The sequence below is a fragment of the Triticum aestivum genome, chromosome 3D (assembly GCF_018294505.1).
Source record: "Triticum aestivum cultivar Chinese Spring chromosome 3D, IWGSC CS RefSeq v2.1, whole genome shotgun sequence".
Taxonomy (NCBI): Eukaryota; Viridiplantae; Streptophyta; class Magnoliopsida; order Poales; family Poaceae; genus Triticum; species Triticum aestivum.
In genome coordinates this window covers 11,310,818-11,331,898 of record NC_057802.1, presented here as the reverse complement: position 1 = coordinate 11,331,898, position 21,081 = coordinate 11,310,818, and the positions used below count along the sequence as shown (strand labels likewise).

The following is a 21,081-nucleotide window of genomic DNA, read 5'->3' as shown; positions in this document are numbered from 1 at the left end:
GAAGTTGTTGATGTAAAGGTATGTATCATAGGGTCTGCGAAACATGGGTTGGCACCCACCCAAAAGTATAACAAACTCTGTGATATTAGAAACGGCAATCTCTAAATTCAACAAGGCATCTTCTAGGTCGCACTTGTTATAAACTTTGTGACTTGATACATCAGTGTTTGTGCGGAAGCGCTTCAGGGCAGTGCCAAGATATGATCCAAATGAGCCAGTATCCATCACTTCCTTGGAGCCCTCTTTGTTTATGAGTTGGTTGCACTTGAAAGTGTCTAGCGCATAATAACCGTGGTACATAGCCCTAGCTAGCATCTTCAGTTGTAGAAGCATACCAGAGTTGGTGATATACCGCGCATCTGCCTCCTCAACAACCATTTGAGCTCTTAACAAGAGTTGTTGCAACCTCTCCACATCCACATGCGTCTCCCCTGAGCATGTGAGAGCCGAGTATTTGCTTATCAGAAAGGAGAAAAATCTGCTAACGAGGTCACCTGTAACCGCAGAAAGAACCGCTTCCATCTCAAAAACTCTAGGTTGAGACTAAAGGGGATGAACCAAGAAAGTATTTTGGTTCTGAGCTTGTAGAGGAAATTGTTTTGGTTTTCAGCTTGTAGAGATCAGGTTCTGAGCTATTGTCTTCCTTTAAATGGATGACATGGTATTGCCGTGTAGCGTGAAATACCAATTGGGTGCGGTCTTGGTGATCAATCCACGTCAAGGTGGAACTAATCACAAGCATAATTAATGTAGAGGCAGTTCTCACCACGGATGCATCTTGATATTTGAAAAAGTCTAAAGTCATTGTGGAATTGTGAGCGCATTGTTCAACTTTTTGTGACAGGCCTACACTAATCTGCTGTCCAATTAGTAGTTGGGTCTAAGTATTGGCGTGTAATTAGATTAGGAAAGCAACACGTGTAAGTCTAAGTCAAATCATCATAGCCAGATTCCCGTAATTTTTTTTATCATAGGCCTCCTTTGGTTTGTAGGAATTCTATAGAATATGAATTTCAAAGAAAAAATTTCTTTGGACCGCTTTGATTTGTAAGAATGGATTCCTATTTGTATGCAGTATACGGACCAATCCTTGACATTAAAAAAACATTAGCCTAAACTCAATAATTTTTTTCTATTTTTTATGTAGAGAAAAGATGGGCTATGATTTATACTTCAACACTATGCATTAAATGGCATCTCTTTTCCTATAAAAATTAGAATACATGTCATTTCATTTTCTTTGATTTTTCTGTTCCTTTGATATTCTTAACCTATGAACTAAAGTAGACCATTGTAGCCAGAACCAGGGAACAACGCCACGTCCCTTGACCTGGGATCGCCGACTAGATCGTGGGTAGATGTGGGATGACATGAAACTACGCCTTCAAGGTCTGCTGGTCTGCGGTTGACTTCAGGACGTCGACATGGACGAAGCGGATGGAAACAACATTCTCAAAAAAAAAAAACATGAAAAAAAAATCCCCATGGAAGAATATCTATTTGCAGTCACAGTAACCCACTTCTCCACGCCTATCTAGTAGTTATGTGACTCTAGATTTATTTTTCTCGAAAAATATGAATTTTATAGTAGTTAAAAATGAAGCATCAAGAGAATACAAACACTACAAGCACACACCCGGCATCTGAAAACTAGGATGCACACAACTAACATCAACATACCCAAAAAAAAAAGAAGGTCGGCAACTAGCAAAGTCATATAAAATCAAATCTATGCATAGGCGACGAAAAAAGGTTTAGATTTGCGAGCGGCAAACTGTAGCAATGACCGTACCGCACCAACCATTTCATGAGACCACACGGACAGTAAAGTTTTTTAACAGCAACACCTTCAGAAAGAAAATGGCACATGTCGTCACCGCATTCTAGTGCCAAAATCGATGCCTACATGGCTGTGCCAAATGAGCCTGGGAGGAGCATGAGGCCATCCGCACGGTCGATGACTTCCTCTACAAGCCCGCCCACCTGGAGTCGTCAGAGCTTCATGCGGAGGCAAATTTGACAAATTTGACCTGTGGACGAAATCAAACCACAGAATGAACTGCTCGTGAAACTATTTCACGCGGTTGACCTTTTTGTGTGACGCCCGACACGAAGGCGCCACAGTACACTGTGCAACCCTAAACCCTAAACCCCCATCCCTCCTCCAAAACTTTGATTTGGCTTTGTGGTCTGCTAGCGCCGCCACTGCTCTCAATTTGGTTGGCTTGTCGGTGTGGCTTCGTCTCCATGCGGGTAACGATGCGGCTGGCCGCGATCCGTTGTTGTCGGATGCATGGCCGAGCTCGTTTTGTGGCCTGGCTATAGATGCGGCACGGCTCTCCTGCTGCTCTTGCTTTAGCGCTAACGCGACTTGAGTGACGGCGCGTTCAACCGACTTGCCGTCTGTGGGTGCGGTGTATGTCCACTCCGTAACCTGGCTGTTACTAATGCGGCGGACAGATGGAGAAATGTGAGGTGCCATCGGTATTGGTCCTTGTTGACTAGTCCGGACTGTGGCGGCGGTCTGGCTGCAAATTGTGGGGGTCACCAAATGGTCTTTGTGAGGATTTCAATCCGTCAATTGGTTGAGCGTCACTTTCTTCATGAAGGCGTGTTGTTGAAGAATCTTGTTGTACGTGTGATTTTATGAGGTGGTTGGTGCGGCTATGATAATTCTTGTAGTTTGTCGATTGCAAAACCCGATTGTTTCCCCCCCCCCCCCCACATACACATAACTTTGGTATTATCAGATTTTACTAATAGTGTTGGTTGTGTGCATTCTAATTCAGCCGAGACTGGATGTGTGTTCTTTATGTTTGTATCCGGGAGCTTTGCAACGATCAGCGCCACTTGGCGCGCTCTCAGCCATTCGTCACGTGTCGCGCTCTGGACGCTCCCTCCAGATTTTATTTTTTTATTTTTCCGCACGCGTTTTCGGCTTTTTAAACGGTTTTTTCCCGGGTTTTTTCGACGTTTTGGTTTTTCCCCCGGTCTTCCTTAACTTTTCGAGCAAAAAAAAATGTTCAAAATTTTTTTTACATGAAAAAACACGTTTTCTTTTTTTTTCTTTTGCGAAAAGTCACGGTTTTTCTTCCGTGAGAGGCACGGTTGTGCTTTAGCGAGAGTCACGGCCGTGCCTTTTGGAAACAAAAAAAGCGTTTTATGGTTTTTTTCTTTCTTGAGAGTCACGGTTTTGCTTTCGCGAGAGGCACGGTTGTGCTTTCGCGAGAGTCACGGCCGTGCCTCTCGGAAAGGAAAAAACAAAACGCGTTTTCTGTTTTTTTCTTTCGCGAGAGTCACGGTTTTGCTTCCGTGAGAGGCACAGTTGTGCTTTCGTGAGTCACGGCCGTGCCTCTCAGAAAGGGAAAAAAATACGCGTTTTCTGTTTTTTCTTTCGAAAAAGTCACGGTTTTGCTTTCGCCAGAGGCACGGTTGTGCTTTCGCGAGAGCCACGGGTGTGCCTCTTACGGAAAGGGAAAAAACGCGTTTTCTGTTTTTTTCCTTCCACGAGAGTCACGGTTGTGATTTTGCGAAAGGCACGGGCGTGCCTTTTTCAGAAAGGAAAAAAAGAAACGTGCTCCTGGTTTGGTTTTTTCGTCCGGTTTTTTTGGTCCATTTTTTTTCATAAAAAAAAGTTCGTCAGAACCTATCAACATGGGATCTAGTTTTGAAGATCTCGACACGAGGAATCCAATGGTGAAAACAGTTTGGGATTTGGACGCACGGTTTAAGAGATAAAACGTTTTGAATAAACGGATCTACGAAAAAAGGGAAAACTACCAGGTTGCGACAAGTGACGCGCTGCATGTGCGCCACTTGTTGTGACCTGGGAAGGTGGAGTGTTCTTTGCAACGAGTACTCCTTAATTAGTGATTTCGTCTTAATGCTCCCCATTCCATTTTTAAATCAATAAAATCAACCCTTTTAATTTTTTAGGGAGCCCATTCTAGGCGTGGGGCTCTCGTCTTTCGGCCGTCATGAGCCCTGAAGCCCACGTAGAAGAAGGCCCAGTTAACTACAGGTGAGCTTCGTTTTGTTCTTTTCTTCGCTCCGGCCTTTGATTATAGTAGTCACAAAATCTGGCCATGGAAATCCCCCACGCCACGCACCACCACCAACTCTCGCCCGCGTCGCCGCTCCGCCACCAATGGCCGCCGCCGCCGCCGCGGCCACGAGGAAGGACGGCGCCGACGCCCGCCCGCCCCCGCATCGCCTGAGGTCGCCCTCCAGGGTGGCGGCGGACTTCGCCATGGGCGGCGCCGCGGCGGTGATGGCCAAGACGGGGGCGGCGCCGGTGGAGCGCGTCAAGCTGCTGCTGCAGAACCAGGCCGAGATGCTGCGCCGGGGCGCCCTCACGCGGCCCTACCGCGGGATCGCCGACGCCTTCGCCCGCGTCCTCCGCGAGGAGGGCGCCGCCGCGCTCTGGCGCGGCAACCAGGCCAACGTCATCCGATACTTCCCCACCCAGGTCCCACTTCCTCCCTTCACTCCTTCCTTGATCCATCCACATTCTCGACTGGCAATCCACCCGTCTGATTAACGGACCGTATGAATCGTGATGCGTGCCATGCCTGCATCAGGCAGGCTCCAGCAGCAGAATTAACAAGCAAAAGAATCCTATTTATGCATCCAAAATCTTATTTTTAGTCAGTTGATTTAGTGTTTAAATCTGCTGATGCAGTGATCGGGTGAGGCTTATTTGTGTAATTCGCTTCACCCACACGTATTTTCTGTGGCCCTCAAACTTGCTCGCGGCTCTGAGATAGTGAGGTGCTGTCTGACTGGCTGGTAGCTCCCAACTTTTTCTCACCACAGAATACATAGTGTCTCTCCCTTTCACAAGGCTAGTTGTAAATTTATATCTGGCAGAGGGAAAGCAGGAATGGCTCAGAATCTGATCGGTCATGTGTGAAGAGCACTGCCAGATTTATCACAAAAGACAGAGGCCTCGTCGCGTCTTCAAAATGGAACAAAATTGTTCCACTGGGCGCAATATGAAAAATCAAGGCTCCACATACACACCACAAAGGCACACACTGGTGTCATAATGGTTATGCAGCTGAATTGTACTTGGCGGACTACTGTTATCTCTTTTCTGTATAACCAGTCGCTAAAAATATCTATAGCATATTCTTGGTCATGGATTCTGATGGGTGCTTTATATGGTGGAATTAGGAAGATAACCAGTGTCTATCACAGAATAAACTTATGCTTCCACTGTTACAATTATTTTCTGCAGGTTTTGTGAAATACAGTAGCTAAGAGTGAGAACTCCGTTCCCTTTCATGCTGAACCATCAAACATGACCCTGAGCAGCATGTTTATACCCTCGGCACGTGTACCAACCAGGGATTCTGATGGGTGCTGTACATAGTGGAATTAGAAAAATAGCTAGTGTGCGGATAGTTTACTATTGCAGAAAAAACTTATGCTCCTGCTGTCACAATTATTTCTGCGGGTTTTGTGTAATAGCTAAGAGTGAGGACCACATCCCATTTCATGTTGAACTATCAAACATGACTCAGAGTACATGTATATACCCTTAACTTGTTGATGTGAGGAAACACTCTGCTGTCATGAAAAACTTTCCTGTTAAAAAATGGAATGAAACCTGACCTGTGCACCTTCTGTGCAGGCCTGCAACTTTGCATTCAAAGGCTACTTCAAGAGCTTCTTTGGCTATGACAAGGAGAAAGACGGGAAATGGAAATGGCTAGCTGGAAATGTAGCATGTGGCAGTGCTGCAGGAGCCACAACATCATCCCTGCTATACCATCTGGATTATGCACGGACGCGGCTAGCCACTGACGCGATTGAATCCCGAGCTAACAAACGTCAGTTCAGGGGGTTGCTAGATGTCTACAAGAAGACACTTGCAACTGATGGTATTCGTGGATTATACCGAGGCTTCAGTGTGTCTATTGTGGGTATCACTCTATATCGGGGTCTTTATTTTGGCATCTACGACACCATGAAACCTATTGTACTAGTAGGGCCATTGGAGGTAACGTCATTCTTGTGTCATCTGCATCTCACAATTGAGGTTCCCACGAAGACCAGTTTGACACATTATTTATTGGATGCTTTTGCAGGGAAATTTCCTGGCCAGTTTTGCCTTGGGATGGACAATAACTACATTCTCCGGGGCCTGCGCCTACCCATTTGATACACTCCGACGAAGAATGATGTTAACTTCAGGGCAGCCATTCAAATACAGGAGCGCCTTCCATGCCGTAAAACAGATAGTTTCCACTGAAGGGTTCTTCACTCTATTCAGAGGGGTCGGTGCAAATATCCTCTCGGGAATGGCAGGAGCTGGAGTTCTTGCTGGGTATGACCAGCTCCAACGGTTTGCAGGCCAGCATGATTACAAAATTGAGAACAAGATGAAAGGGGCATTGAAATGATGTGCATGTGATGGATCTGCATGTGCCTGGGCAGATTCTTGGGTTTTCAGGTTGCGCGCTGGCCAGATGGGATGTGTTGTGAGCTACAATTACCGAGCTCACAGATCAGAACTTGAAATGCGTGCAAGAGTTAATGGGAATGAATTGATCAACACAACAACATTTCCTGGAGGTGAATCTTCACAGGATAGGAGATGGCATCATGGTGCAATAGATGATTCGTTTCTATACGAAGTTTTGAATACCATAACGACTAGACCTTATTCTTGAAGTGTAAATTAATATGGTTTCGAAAGCTGATGTCCCCATGTACACTATTAATGTAAACTGTAAATAGTACTGTAAAGAATAAAGAGTTTAGGGCCTCTTTGGTTCAAAGGAATTTCGTACCTTGTTAGGTTTGATCCATTTATCCATACCTGGAACATTAGTTTGCTGCCACACTTTTGTTGCATTTGCTGTATTGCTAAGACTGACATAAGCCATTGTTGTCGTTGTTGTGGATTTTTAGGGTACATTGTGGTATTTTTTGATTGATCAGGCGTCAAGACTCTCCTCTTCCGGCCTTGTTGATCGTTTAGAAGGCCCAACTAATGATGATTTGTAGGCTTCCGCTGAGACTGGAATAAATCTGAGGTGAGCTTCATTTTGCATTGTCCTTTGTTTTGGCCTTTGATCATACCACAAACTAGATCATGGAATTGTCGTTTTCAGTGTAAAACTCTCTATGTGGCTTGCTTGTTTTGAACAAGTATGTAGCGCCATGCTGAACAAGGCTTTTCACCACATATTAGTAGGTTACAAGTCGTTCTGAACTTTCAGTTCAGCTGGTGTAGCATTTCACTGCTGCACCACTGATTCTTCAGGATCTATCACAATTCTCAACTGAAACAAGTGGCAAGTTATCTGGTGTGAACTGCAATCTACTCTAGAAAATTAAGTTTGATTGGAATTTAGTGTTTTTAACCCCCACTGACCATGACTTTACTTTGATAAATTAGACTGTAATTTTGTCAAATTGTTTCCCCTGCATATATCCAAAGAACTAGGCAGTTTAAGCTTCTTAAAGAATTGCAAACATGTATGCAACACACACTTTAACTTTACAATCGTAATCAGTACTTATAGCGATAATACATCGAGTAGTTCTTGATTCACAACTGTAAGAAGTAAAACATAAAACAAACTCCACAAGTTTGGCTATAATATGAAAGAAAAGAACACTAGAGAGAAATAATAGCTTCACGCTTCCTCCGCAAGGTTGTTTTAGGCTGCTGTTGAGCACAATACGGGACATGGTAACTGAACTCGGTATAAGGAGGTATCTGTGATTCCCATGTCACTAATACAAAGTCACCCTTAGGACGAAGGGAGGGATTCTCAATGATCTCTCGAATCCTTATCTTAGGTAGTTTCCTGGCTTCAGTTCGAGGAGGTATAAGGTGTAGTGGAGCAGCAGGAGAGGGAAGAAAGTTGGTGAAGTCTACTGCACATCGTTTTTTGAAACGGTCTGATGGATGCTCACCAAACATTGACAAGTTGTTCTTTGTCACATTCTTGTATCTCTTCAACATGGAGAGCCAGAACTGAAGGCTTAGATTTGTCCTCAACCCATTGGTAAGTGAATATGCTGCCACAAATGACCCGTCCAACAATTTGATGAACTCTCCTGCTAACAGTGTCAGCTTTGGGTGGTCCTCGGTGTGGGCACTTCCAAATGCTAGTGCCTTAAAGAGGTAGCTGTACTCCTCATCTGGTAATCTACTTAGGTGAATTGGCTTCACAGTACCATATCTAGTCAAACTTTCCATCCTACTAATGATTATAACCTTACTTTCTGTGCTTATGGATGTCACTGCCCGGTAAAATGATTTCCAGTCCTCATCATTGACCTCTGAAACAAATTTAACAACCACCAATGCCCTCCCTGTGCACCTTTCTGTTTCTACCATATGGAAGTTGTCTCCATTGAAGTGCAAAATTGAAGAGAAGTAACTACGGACCTTTTCATCATTGCATACATGTGCTACCAGAGTTTTCTTCCCGACTAGATAGCCACCGATGATTGGAAGTACAGATGGAGAAGCACGAGGGTTGCGCTGCAACAAGAAGTTGATAACTTGTTGCTTCTCAGTCCAACGACCGAACATACAGTTGTCGACATAAAGATATGTGTCATAGGGTCTGCGAAACATGGGTTCACACCCACCCAAAAGTATGACAAACTCTGTGATATTAGAAACAACGGTCTCTAAATTTAACAAGGCATCTTGTAGGTCACTGTTGTTATCAACTTGGTGATTCGATACACCAGCATTTGCACGGAAGCGCTTCAAGGGAGTGGCAAGATATGAGGCAAATGAGCCAGAACTCATCACTTCCTTAGTGCCCTCTCTGACTAGTTGGTTGCACTTGAAGGTGTCTAGTGCATGATAACCATGGTACATAGCCCTAGCTAGCATCTTCAGTTGCAGAAGCATACCAGAGTTGGTGATGTACCGGCCATCCGCCTCCTCGACAACTGTCTGAGCTCTTAGCAGGAGTTGCTGCAACCTCTCGGCATGCTTCTCCTTCGAGCATGACACTTCTGAATACCTCCCGATCAAAAAGGAGAAGAATCTGTTAATAAGGTCACCTGCAGCCGCAGACAGAACAACTTCCATCCTGAGAACTTTGGGCTGAGTGATTACTGAACTGAAGGGGAATGCTGATGTTGAACTAGAAGCTTGTTTTGGTTTTCACCTTGTAGACTTCAGGTTTCGATGTATATATAAGGTGTTGTTGAGATAGATGCATGCATTATTATTGCCGTGTACCGTGAAAGACCAGCTGGTGCGTCTCCGCTGGCCAGTGTAAAGTTGATGAGGAATCAATGGTTAGCATGAGGTGGAGGTAGTGCACACCACAAATCCATGGTGCCATCTTAGGAGGTCTAAATCGTTGTGGAGCTCTAAGCACATTGTGTGTTTTAGCTGCAAGTCTACAGTCTACATAGTACAATATGTTGCTTTTTTTGCAGATTCTCCCATCTTCGGTTGACTGAAGGTCTTCCCATTGGGGTTGCATGACTTTCTTTTGCAGAAGTGCTCTAGCTGCTGTGACCTGATGGTTGTCAGTGGCCAAGTGGAGCTAGCAGGATGCCACTATGAGGCAAAGTGGCAAACAGAATAGACTGGGTGAGTTGGGATGAGTTGCTGAATCAAAGAACATGGGTGGGTGACCTGTGCGTCAAAGACCTTGATAGATTCAGCGTCATGATGGTAGAATCGGTTTGTCGCCCTTGAGTTCTCATGGACAGTTACTGCTGGAATTCTAGTGTTCAGCAAGCTGAAGCAAAGTAAGGAATTTCATTGCCTGAAGAAGCATCCTGCATGAATCTGGTAGATGCGCGACCACCAAAAGGTACTCCAAATCACAAACTTTCTATTGAAAAAAAAATTCTCTGTACTCGAAATCACTCTACATGGCTTGCTTGTAGAACAAGCACGCACCATCATCCTGAACGGGGTTGCAACAGTCTCGTACAGTGTTTTCCTGGTAAATGTAGTAGCAATTATCAGAAAAGACTTCACTAGATCATATGCTCATTGCCTGCCAGGAACAAGTATTTCACACAGAACACGCAGTTCGTCCCTTGAAGCACCTAAAATTAATTAATTATTAGACGCATGCATCTCTACCACATACTAGTCAGTAACAAGTTGCTGTGAATTTTTAGCTGGTGTAGCATTCCACTGCTGCACAGACAATTCTTCAGACTAAGTCTCAACTAGCATGCATTAGTTGTAGCACTATATTTTTCTACATCAATAACCTAACAAGTAGTAGAGGGGCCTCGACTGAAAGTGATACAAAGCACTGATCATCTAACATGAACCACGGGATTCAAAGCACTGACGAAGCGTACTTTGTCTCATACGGATGGGCGTCAGCTGGATCTCGTTCCCACGCATGTCGCGCATTATCTTTGTGATACTGACAGTGATGCTCTCGGTGCTGGGGGCAACATATAGGGAACCGCCGTCCTCTGTCGGTGGCCACCCGTCGGAGAGGGTGGTGCTGCTGACCTGGAAACGCGAATATTGCTCCCAATCCATGTCGACGTTACTCGAGCCAAGTTGGCACCTGAACTTGCGCCCCTTCTCCGTGGTGGCGGCGGCATCAGGATCGACACGGAGGCTGCATTGCCATAAGGTGGCACTGGAGTGAACTTCACCAGGAAAAACGGGCCGCCGTCTCGGCTGTGGAGAACCTGCACCCCTTCTTTCACGTGCAGGGTGAGCTTAACATTGTACTCCAGCTCGGTGGATGACCATATGTGACCGCCAGTGAGATGATCCAACAGCTTGACGGTAGAGCCACCATTGAAACCGCAGCCCGGTTCCGGGCAGAAGCATGGCGCATGCGTGCATGACTTGTGGTGCTCCTCCACCTTGTGGTAGTGCGTCTTGGTGGTGCACCCATAGGCGGCATTGGCGCAAGGGACGTGGAATGACTCCAGGATTTTGTCAATTGCATGTGGGAGCACGTGTGGCACTTGTCCTTGTTGGGGAGGTTGCTGTGGCAGGATGAGCAGATCACATGCCCGACGGCGCACTGTGTGTCAAGAAGAAAATTTTATGTGAAAATGATGCTCATGCTAAAAACATAGGCCTTCAGTTTCAGTTCAGAAAGTTAGAGGGAAACAATGGTGGGGAGCCATGCAAAACTTGATTGATTAATTTGTTTCTTGGAAATGATGTTCAGGTGGTAACACACTCACAGTATAATCTCCTACCTCAGTTTTTTTATTGGCATTTTTGTAGCAAGGGAGGTGTTTTGCTACAAGTCTGTAAGAGAAAATGGGTGGCGTAAGGTGTTCAGATTGCTTATTACCCTCCAGTAGTTTCTTCAGATAGTTCAGTTTCACAGTAAAGGTTAAAACTTTCGTCTTTCTGGCGACTCAAGTATTCTGACAAAGCAAAATGTGATTTCAAGGTGGGGTAGAACTAGGAGCGTGAGAGTAACTGTTTTCATTTTCTTCCTTTTTCGTGTTTGTTGTGTGTTGACACTTATCAGAGTACCCAAGTGTGTATCAAAGAAGAGAATGCAGCTTGTGGAAAGGATACCACTGCTTTCTTCAGTTTCAGTTCAGAAGGTTGGTGTCTATCTGAATCTGTGTGTTTCTTTTGCAGGCTCCCAACGCAATGGTGGATCAGATGGGGCTAACAGTGGTGCCATCGGCATATGATACGTGCAGGGGAAAATGAGCAGGGATTTTGATAAACAAAGAGAAGTGAATTTGGGTGGAGGGGTGAGACCTGGAACACTGGAGGCCAGAGGGGGTCGAAGCAGATGGTGCAGTCGAGAACATCCGGGTCGATGATGCCGGTGATGCCCGCCGCTGCCATCCCGCTCATCTGCTCCGGCAGCTGCTGTCGCCGCCGATGGTGATCCCCTTTCCTCCTCTTCTTGCCGCTGCTGCTGCTGCAGCTCTCCTCCATTGACGGCACCACTGTTAGGCCCGTGGATTGATCCATACTCGTTCAAAAGTCACGCACTGCAGTGAGTGCAGGGTCTACTAGCCGTTGTTTTTATTGACGTGATGTGACGACGCAGCGTGGTGCTAGGCTACGAGCTACCTAGCTAACTAGCCGTTTTTCGTTTTTCAAATCCGTCTTCGACCCTGGAATTATGGTGGATACTACTTTTTTCTTGCCATTTCGGTTTTGGGTTTCTGAAACTTTCTTTCTCTCTCTGTGGAAGAGCATATGTGTATGCAGGTATCGGTTAAAATGGGCCATCTCAAGAAATATATTTAACCTTCACCAATCAAGGTAGTGTTGCCAGCGTTACATGCTTGCAAAATTGTGGCAACATTTGTTTTTTCTTGCAGTAAGTTAAAACATGTAGTACGCTTCATGTAGCCTATAATGTTAGCCCTCCAAATAGCATTAACACGTTATTTTAGACGTGGCTTAATGGAGTGGAGCCAAGTACTGCGGACATATTTGAATAGGAGTATGCGTATTACTCTGGGTTATATGAAACTACAGAAATGACATGATTTTTAAGAGACAAACTCTTATAATTCTTCTGCAGGTTACATACAGAGCCACTGCTTGGATCCGTATGTGGTCGTTACTCAGTCATGCGGTAGCCAAGGAGATTATGGCTATTGGGTGCAACCGTTGAGAGACGGTAGCACGGGATACTTACAACCGATTTGGATGGCGGTCCAATACACTAGTAGAAAACATGCCTTTCATCCAGAGCATTAGTCCCGGCCAGGTTTGGGCCTGGGACTAATGTGATCATTAGTCCCGGTTCCAATGGCTAGGAGCGGACGGGGGCACGGCCACCTTTAGTCCCGGTTCAAATGGGACCTCTAGTCCCGGTTGGTGATACCAACCGGGACTAAAGGGGTGGCGGCAGGCTGGCGGCCGGCTAGAGGTGGACCTTTAGTCCCGATTTGTATCACCAACCGGGACTAATGATATCCCTATATAAACTGCTTCGTCCAGCTTGAGTCCAAGCTTTCTCCTTTCTGTTTCCTTCCCCTAGCTCGAGCTCATCCTCCATTTTTGCCAAGATTTGTCAAGATTTGAGGCCCTCCATCTATCCAAGGGTTCTAAAAGGTTAGCAACTTCATCCTTTCATCTCACATTGCTAGTTTAGTTCGTTTCATACTCTATAAGTACAGTCATTTGTGGGTTTTAGTTTGACAGTAATTATGTGGGAGCTTATTTGATTTATATGCAATTTGAGTTCAAATTAACTTCTTAGTTTGCATATATGTAGGTGTGGTTTACTTAGTGCCTTCCCGTCCTCGTCTTCACCGCCGTCGATCACCCGCGCGCTCCCGTCGCCGGCACCACCTTGGTGAGGCTCTTGTTCTTATCCTTTTTGTAAAAAAAGTCTTAGTTGTATGATTTATATAGTGTCATGGTTTTGATATCCGTCCCAATCGGCCCTCGTTCGGTTTATGACTCGGATGTGGTATATTATCTTTTATAACTATTTGTTTCATTTCGTGTCTATGACAAGCCCATCAAGTTGACATAGATATTTTTATCTAGGAGGTATGTGAACTGAAAATTGCAACCGACATTCTTGTCGAGAACTTAAATTTAGTTGACAAAGAAAACGATTATTTGAAAGAAAAATTGAAAAGAATTGAAGAAGAGAAGATGAAATTGGAGTTGTATGTTGCCGATGTCGTCGATGATCACAAGATCAAGATGGATGCAATGCGCTTGAAGATTAGAAAATATGCCGTTAATAAAGAGGCTTGGTATCATTATGCTGTTGGATCAATTATTACCTTAGTTGCTGCATTTAAATGCTTTAGCTAGATAGTTCTATGTTGTTTTATGAGAAGTATGTATGAACTGACGACAAAACGCACTGCACGACCAACGCGCTTCACGACCAACACACACTCCGACCTATGCCCCCCCTCCCCTTCAAGATGTTTATGAAAAAATAATTGAGCCGAAGGCGAGCAAGAGCGGCCTCGCGTCCACGACCAACACACACTCCGACCTATGCCCCCCCCCCCCGGTCGAAATGTTTATGAGCAGGAGTGGCCTCGCGTCGGAGCGCCGCATGACCGCTGGTCTAAGTCTACAAGCTCATACAACTTATGCCTCTCTTTGTACTATACACCCGTGGCTCTCCAGAATTCGTAGCCATTGCTCGAGAAACGCACGTCCGTGCCTGTAACAGAGGCTTCATTCACATTGGTGTGTCTTGACCCTCGACGCTCATGCCTCTAGACTCTTCACGACCGTGCCTCAACATGATTCCCGCACGAGTGTCTTTTTGATAAAGTTTATTATTGCTTACTTGAAAGGTGACATTTGATAGTGATGGAAGCCCCCACCTGTAATTACCCCATAAATCTCCATTTTCCGAAAATATAATGGGAAAAAGGGAAACAAAAAGGAAACAGGGAACCAACGAATGCAACCGGTACGCAAGCGGTAGGCAACGACGCAGTTGCCTGGTATTTTTTCTGTAAAGTACTTGGAGGGTTAAATTGCAAAATGCATGTAACCAGAAATCGGAAAGGGAAAACAGGGAACCTACTGAATTGAATGGTTTTCCCTCACGAGAGTGTCGCGCGTGGAGCGCTCCCGAACCGTTCGTTCGGGAGTGCTCCGAAAGAGCGCTCGTTAACTAGTTGCTTTCGAAAACTGGCAAAACAAACTAAGCCTTGCGTGTAATTCCTGTGTCTGGCTGCCCAATAATCTCAACCATTAATTTGCATCAAAATCTATATAAGAATTTAGGGGGTGTACCAAAGCAAAATTTTGTTTTGTCATTGTCAAAGAGTGCCAAAACGGGCCTCGCCGGCATTGTTTTCAGCATTTCATGTTAGATAATCCGCTAGCATTTGACGCCCCGGAGTGGTTAGTTGACTGGCTATGGAATCTATGGATGACCGTATCAGGCGAAAACTGCAGGCCATCCGTGAGAAAGTCCGCATCCTCTTTCTGAGACGCCTGCTTCTTCATGCTCTTAACGTGACAGTCTCTGTTTCTGACGCAAGTCAGGATCTCCACCACCTCCTTGATCGACGGCCTCAGATCCCTATCCATCTGCAGGCATTGGAAGGCCACCTCGGCGACGCAATCGATCGTCCTCTTTGTTTCGGGGTCGGTGTCGTAGCCGAGCTCCGGATCAACCAGCTGAACAACTTCATGGTTCTGAATCCTGTTGAGGGCCATGTTGGCCAGGTTGATCTCACTGTGGCTCCTGCTCATGTCCACAGCAGGTTTCGATGATATCAGCTCCACCAACACGACGCCAAAGCTGTAGACATCGCTCTTGTCGGTCAGCTTGTAGCACTGGTGGTACACCGGGTCGACGTAGCCCGGTGTGCCCTGTGGAACGGTCGAGACATGGGTGACCTCAAGAGGGAACAGCCGCGACAACCCAAAGTCTGCAACTTTAACATGGAAGCTGTTGTCAAGTAATATGTTTGTTGTCTTCACATCCCGGTGTATGATCTCGACGGCATGGAGGTAGGCCAGTGCTTCAGCCGTTTCTATAGCAATGTTTAGCCTTAGAGGCCATGTGAGGCCTCGTTCCGCTGAGCGAGATCCGTGAAGATGGTCTGCGACCGTCCCGTTTGCGATGAACTCGTACACCAGGAGAAGGTCACGGCTCATGCGCGACGTGCAACCATATAGGATGACAAGGTTCTGGTGGAGCAGGCGGGACAGGATGTCAACCTCATTCAGAAATTGCTGAACCCGTCTGTAGTTGTTCTTGTAAAGGCGTTTCACTGCAACTACTCTCCCATCCTTGAGTTTTCCTGAATGAAAAAATGTTCAAAGTTGTAATTTATCAAAGCGTACAGTTCAAATGTTCAAAGTTGTAATTTAATGCAATTTGACGTGTTAAGATTCACAAGCAAACAGGTTCGGCAAACATGTGTTTTACCTTTGTAGACAGTTCCAAAACCACCATCACCAAGCTCCCTTGAAGCACTAAATCCATCAGTAGCTACTTCAAGTTCCTCGAAAGTGAATATATGAGGAGAACCATCCAACTCGAGGTCTTTACTGTATGACGTCATTGAAGATCCACTTCGCATGAACTCATTTGAAGCTATAGCTTGTTTCCTCTTCTTGTGTTTGTACCAAACAAAATAGACGAGACATGCCACGACCAAGAATAATACAGCACCGACACCGCCTAATGCTCGAGCTGTCCACCACAACAATGTAGCACATTAGCAATATGAAGCAACCAAAAGAAATGACTAATTCTGCATCATAACAAGAGCAGAGGAAATAAGAACCGATGGAATAATGGGTCAGGCAACTCACCTATAGTCTTCAATCTTGCTGCTTTATTGTTCCCTGCATAAGAAGACACTGTAAATATATTTACCATTTATGAAATAATAAAAGTATGGTAGTCGCTAGACAAATGAGAAGAATATATTTGTTCTGAATTGGTATATGCTGTCATGATAACTCTGTCAGCTTCTACAGTATAGTCCAGCACCCTTTTGTGACTGGTTAATGAGGAAAATCCAGCAAAAGCTAAATTTCAGAATTGATGGTGGCAATATATCCTAAAGTACATTTCATAATAGTCATAATCTTACTCAAATCTCCACATTTAGATCATAAAAAGGGACGCAGGAATTAGCGGATCCATACATTTGTAGTTTTCTGAAAAGCAAGTCAAAATCTAACAGCAATGTAACTGTTACTACATCATAGTTTTCATGAAAACCAACTGAGTTGATAAGATAGTTTTGCCGACACTATTTGATCTCTTTTGTCCCTTTTTCCCGCGAAAAAAGTCGAAATTCAACCGGAGATACCGGTAGGATAACGTCACTCTTCAGCACTGCTTAAGCAGTGCAACACCCAATTACCAAGTGCATCAGCACCTCTAAGTACCCACTGAAACTAACTACAGTGTTCAATTCATCTCTACACCCCTATATAACTAATTCAACAACAAACATTTGCAATATATTGACTTCCACATGTTTGAATTTCGAAACACGGACCAGGGCATAGCTAGAGAAGTACTAAGCGCATTGATCGGCGATTCCTTCCGGGAGTAGTTCACTTGGTTCGCCATCTTTGTTGAATAGCAATGCTGACTAATTCAACAAATGTATTTTGACTAGGAATCGATAGGCTCAATAAGTGGACTGACTTCACTAACTACCAAAACCAAAACGATAATCTGCAGGAGCTCCAAGAAACCAAGCAAGCACCCAAGAGCTGAATATCCGTGCCCAATCAGCGTTCTAATTCCTCCTAGCAACAGCGACGTAAAACACAGTAAATCTGTTGTTGACAACGATTCTATGTCAGATGCAGTATCAAAGTTGCTACCTACTACGTTGGCACTTGTGAATTCACTCGAATCAATCACTTTCTGAATACCAGCATTAGCTACCTACGTTTTGGAGTCACTGAATCGGTCATTGGAACTTGAAATTTTAAGGGGATTATCTTGATCAAAGAACTAGTGATTGACTAGGCAAAATCATGGTGGCGCTGTCAGTTAATTTTCGTCAACTCACCGCACTTCTCGGGGTGGGCGACGCCGGAGCAGTTGCAGGAAAACCCGGTGCCGTCGCTGGCGTACCTGCACTGCCCGCCGCTTGCCTCGCACTTGGGGCACCGTCCACTCGAGCAGGAACCCTTGCCTCATGCTCTGGAGATAGCCGTTGTCGCCGTCCGGAAAACCGAGAACCGGCACGACGGAGAGGTTGCAGGCGGGGGGCAGATCAGCCAGCCCGCGGTGGCTGCCGTACTCCCCTCCCCGCCAAGGCGGTAGAAGGACCCGTCGGGGCAACGCGTGCGGCGACGCCACCTGCTGCTGCTTGGTGCAGTTGTAGAGGACGAGAACCTCCCTGTTCTTCTTGCTGATGGTGTAGGGCCCCAGCCCGAGACCCAGCGAGATGTTGAACCACCACGGCGGGCAGCCGGCGCGGGGCGGGACGAGGAGGTTGTGGTTAACGGCGACGAGGGAGGAGTTCTCGGCGAAGACCCGGGCGACCTGGTATTTCCCGAGCATGGAGCGGCTGAGGAACGCGTGGCTGCCGTTGCACTTGAGCTGGAAGGACGGGGACCCGCACGGCGGCCGGCCGGCGCCCTCCTCCAGCCAGAACGGGTAGGTGATGTTCAGCTCGCCGCATGTCTTGGGCGAGCAGGCCGCGCCGGCAGCCGGAGAACAGCAGGAGGAGGAGGGGCTGGAGCGGCGGCATGGATTGGAATATCTGGGTATGGAAAGCGGAGCGGCTGGCTGACCGCAGCGGGCGAGGAGGACTGAGTTAACGAGAGCGGTAGGCGGGATAGATGTGCGACTTTGAAGATGAAGGACGGTGGCCATGGCGGCTTGACCGGTCTGAGTCAACGCGCTATTTTGGTTCCCATGTCCGTTTTTATTTATTTTGGCATGTCGCTTTGAATTCTGGGATGCCGTTTCCCAGCGGGCAATGCCGCGGCGGCGGCGCTGGGGACGGCGATGGCGATGGCTTGCCAACACGCCATTAATTCCGCATGGCCCATAGATAAGAAAGCTGAGGCCAGATTGTGAACTCGATAGGATAGACAGTGATTAGTTTGGCGGGCGAGCGAGCTTACCAGGCGGCAGCTGCATGTCAGGAGGAAGCCATCCCTGATGAGCTCCTCGTAGTCGCTGGCATTCACCTCGCCGGACGCCCTGAGCACCGGCACGGCGGTGGCGGTGCAGCCCTCCAAAGCGTAGCTGCCGTTGATCCCGCCCGTCTCGTTGTACCACCCTCCCGCGCGGACAAGCGTGTTGTTCCGGCACGCCGTCTCCACCAGGTCCGCTCGGCGCGTCGTCCCCGGCCTCATGCAGTTGTAGAAGATGAGGTTCTTGTTGAGAGGGCTGATGGAGAACGGATGCGCAACTTTGGTGGCGGTGTTGGCCGTGGGGACATGGCAGCTGGAATTGTTGGAGAAGTCGCCGAGCTTGTGGACGTCGGAGACGAGCAGGGAGCCGTTGCTGTAGAAGATATCCAGGATCTGGAGCCCGAACCCGGGCTCCAGATCCCTCGCTCGCCGGAGCTCTCTGTACTTCTCTCTCTCACAGAGACTGAAGAAGAAAGGAGGAAGAAGAAGCTGCAGTGGACACGGTGGTGGTTTCTCGGCGCTCGAACGCCCGCCACACGAACTGCAAATTTTTCTCCTGCAGCACGAACTGCACCCACAACTGAACCAGTACACAGGAGGGAGTCTTATACGCGTACGCGCACGTACGACGCCGCGCTCCACTCTCCAATGGCCACGATCCGCAAGCTCGGCCCATGACGCGCACGAACGCGTCCTACGCGGCCGGCTGCAACCCCATCACTACGCAACCTCCCGCTACTCTAGTCAACACTCACGCACGCACGCACACTTGCCACGGACTGCGCGCGGCCACGGACTCGCGTCCAGCACACTCACCGCACACGCACGCACTCATACACTAGCCGGACTAAGCCTAGACACTAGTCAGACTAACCCTAGACACTAGTCAGACTATGCCCAGTACATGGCCGTGGCTTATTTGCCCAACACATGCGAGACGGTCACGCTCCGGCTCGCGAGCGTCCGCACCGGGATGATCGCCGAGACGATGAGGACGGCGGCGGCCCAGAGGAGGAGGCAAGGCCCGGGCCATCGGGACATACGAAAGAAAATATTCCGACCGACCATGGACCCATGGGTGAGTTCTGAGTTGGTTGGGTACTTGTGTGACTGGTAACAGTAGTCGTAGTAATGTTAAAAAAAAAAAGTAGTCGTAGTACACTACACACGTAAACCGGTAAACCTTTCTGCTGGTCAGTGCATGTATGTACACCTATGACTCTATCTCTCTTCTTTCTCTAATAATAAAGCACGGATTGACTTTGTCGGATTCACCGTCACAATACGCTTCTTCCCGTGAATTTACGTTTTCAGTTTCGAAAAAAACCCATATTCAAGGTGGTACTAATTTTTTGCTTAGGAAATTTTCGGTTTCATCTGATCCTACGTCTACATTGCCCCGGACGTCCTAATTGTTCAGCCTACAAACGAAGCAGCCCGTATCAGTTTACGCTAAAGTTTTGTACATCGCGCGGAACTGCGGAAGCTGCTGGATGCGATGTGCGTGCACCGATTATATATTTTTCCGGCTGAACACCCATTATGTGCGTGCATCGATTATATATATATTCGGGCCCGATTATGTAGCATCCGGTATTTGCTATTGTTTGTTGTTATTGTCATCATTTAATTTTCATATGTATCACAACTTACGAATATATTATCAGATATGCTATTAATTAAATTAAATGAAATGTTGGAAAGAAATACTATTTTTTAAGGGAGAAAATATTTGGGGCTCACCATTACTTCCTGACCATCAAGATATTCCTCAACTCTGGATGTCATCGATGTCTTGGTGATATAGGGAGAAGAGAGGGAGGGACAAAGAGTAGATAAAGTGTGGACAACGGTGCATCCTGCTCGCCCATGTTTCGCCCTGCATAGCAACTGGGTTGGGGGATCTGTAGCTCTATGTACCCTAATCTTGATCCCCATCGAGGTCCGATGATATAATGTCCAGGGTAGTGGTCATGTTGCCGTGGAGGGTGTAAATGTCGGATGTGCGCTATAGAAGAAATATGAAGAGAGAGTCCTAATAAAGAGGGATGTATATGCCCATAGTTTGACACTAAAAAAATGTTGTTTATGTACTTTTAAAAAAACTTCACGTCTTTAATAAATATGCATGTGGATTTCTTTTAAGAGTTGCAACACAATATCTGCACGTAAAAAATAAACGTGATAGAGGAAGCATAAAGAATTTTATAGCGATGTTTCATGTCAGAGGGAAACGAGGACGAGCTCGGCGCGGCGGTGCGAGGATAAGCTTGAGGTCGTGGAGCGAAGCCAAGAGCTGGAATGATGGTTAACATGCCCTAAGTTGGTTACGCATAACCGCCCATGATGCATGTATGTCTCCGTAGTGTGCAAATGTATGATGTTTGTTTTTATTGTTTTCCTTTACCCATAACAACACCCCATTCCACGCACGTCATGAATAAATCTAAGAACAACTTTGTTTCGGCTGCAACTACATATTCTCAAACTCTAAACCACCATTTATAGACTATAAGAGCGTGTGACATTTTTTCTCCCATTGCAACGCACGGGCC

The 21,081-nt window shown here is 46.5% G+C and overlaps 2 protein-coding genes and 1 pseudogene across 3 annotated transcripts; 1 reads left to right on the top strand and 2 right to left on the bottom strand.

Annotated features, from left to right (window-relative positions):
- Positions 1-4,076: 4,076 nt before the first annotated feature.
- On the top strand, positions 4,077-12,207 carry LOC123076863 (ADP,ATP carrier protein ER-ANT1). Of its 2 annotated transcripts, XR_006436282.1 has the most exons (6): positions 4,077-4,468; positions 5,636-6,004; positions 6,093-6,579; positions 6,919-7,043; positions 9,489-9,809; positions 11,582-12,207. XR_006436282.1 is itself a non-coding variant. In XM_044499008.1 (3 exons), the coding sequence occupies exons 1-3, from the start codon at positions 4,148-4,150 to the stop codon at positions 6,405-6,407; spliced, it is 1,005 nt and encodes a 334-aa protein (XP_044354943.1). In that variant the 5' UTR covers positions 4,077-4,147; the 3' UTR covers positions 6,408-6,848. The 2 variants fall into 2 exon arrangements, 1 of the variants encoding a protein (XP_044354943.1); XM_044499008.1 differs by lacking the exons at positions 6,919-7,043; positions 9,489-9,809; positions 11,582-12,207 and having other exon boundaries at positions 6,093-6,848.
- On the bottom strand, positions 10,165-14,296 carry LOC123076038 (putative E3 ubiquitin-protein ligase SINA-like 6). Its single transcript, XM_044498495.1, has 3 exons — positions 14,235-14,296; positions 11,708-11,901; positions 10,165-11,003 (listed from the first exon to the last, which is right to left on the bottom strand). Exons 1-3 carry the CDS (start codon positions 14,294-14,296, stop codon positions 10,369-10,371), a joined length of 891 nt encoding a protein of 296 aa, XP_044354430.1. The 3' UTR covers positions 10,165-10,368.
- A 355-nt stretch (positions 14,297-14,651) lies between these two features.
- Positions 14,652-18,252, bottom strand: LOC123076862 (LEAF RUST 10 DISEASE-RESISTANCE LOCUS RECEPTOR-LIKE PROTEIN KINASE-like 1.2; annotated as a pseudogene).
- Positions 18,253-21,081: the final 2,829 nt, after the last annotated feature.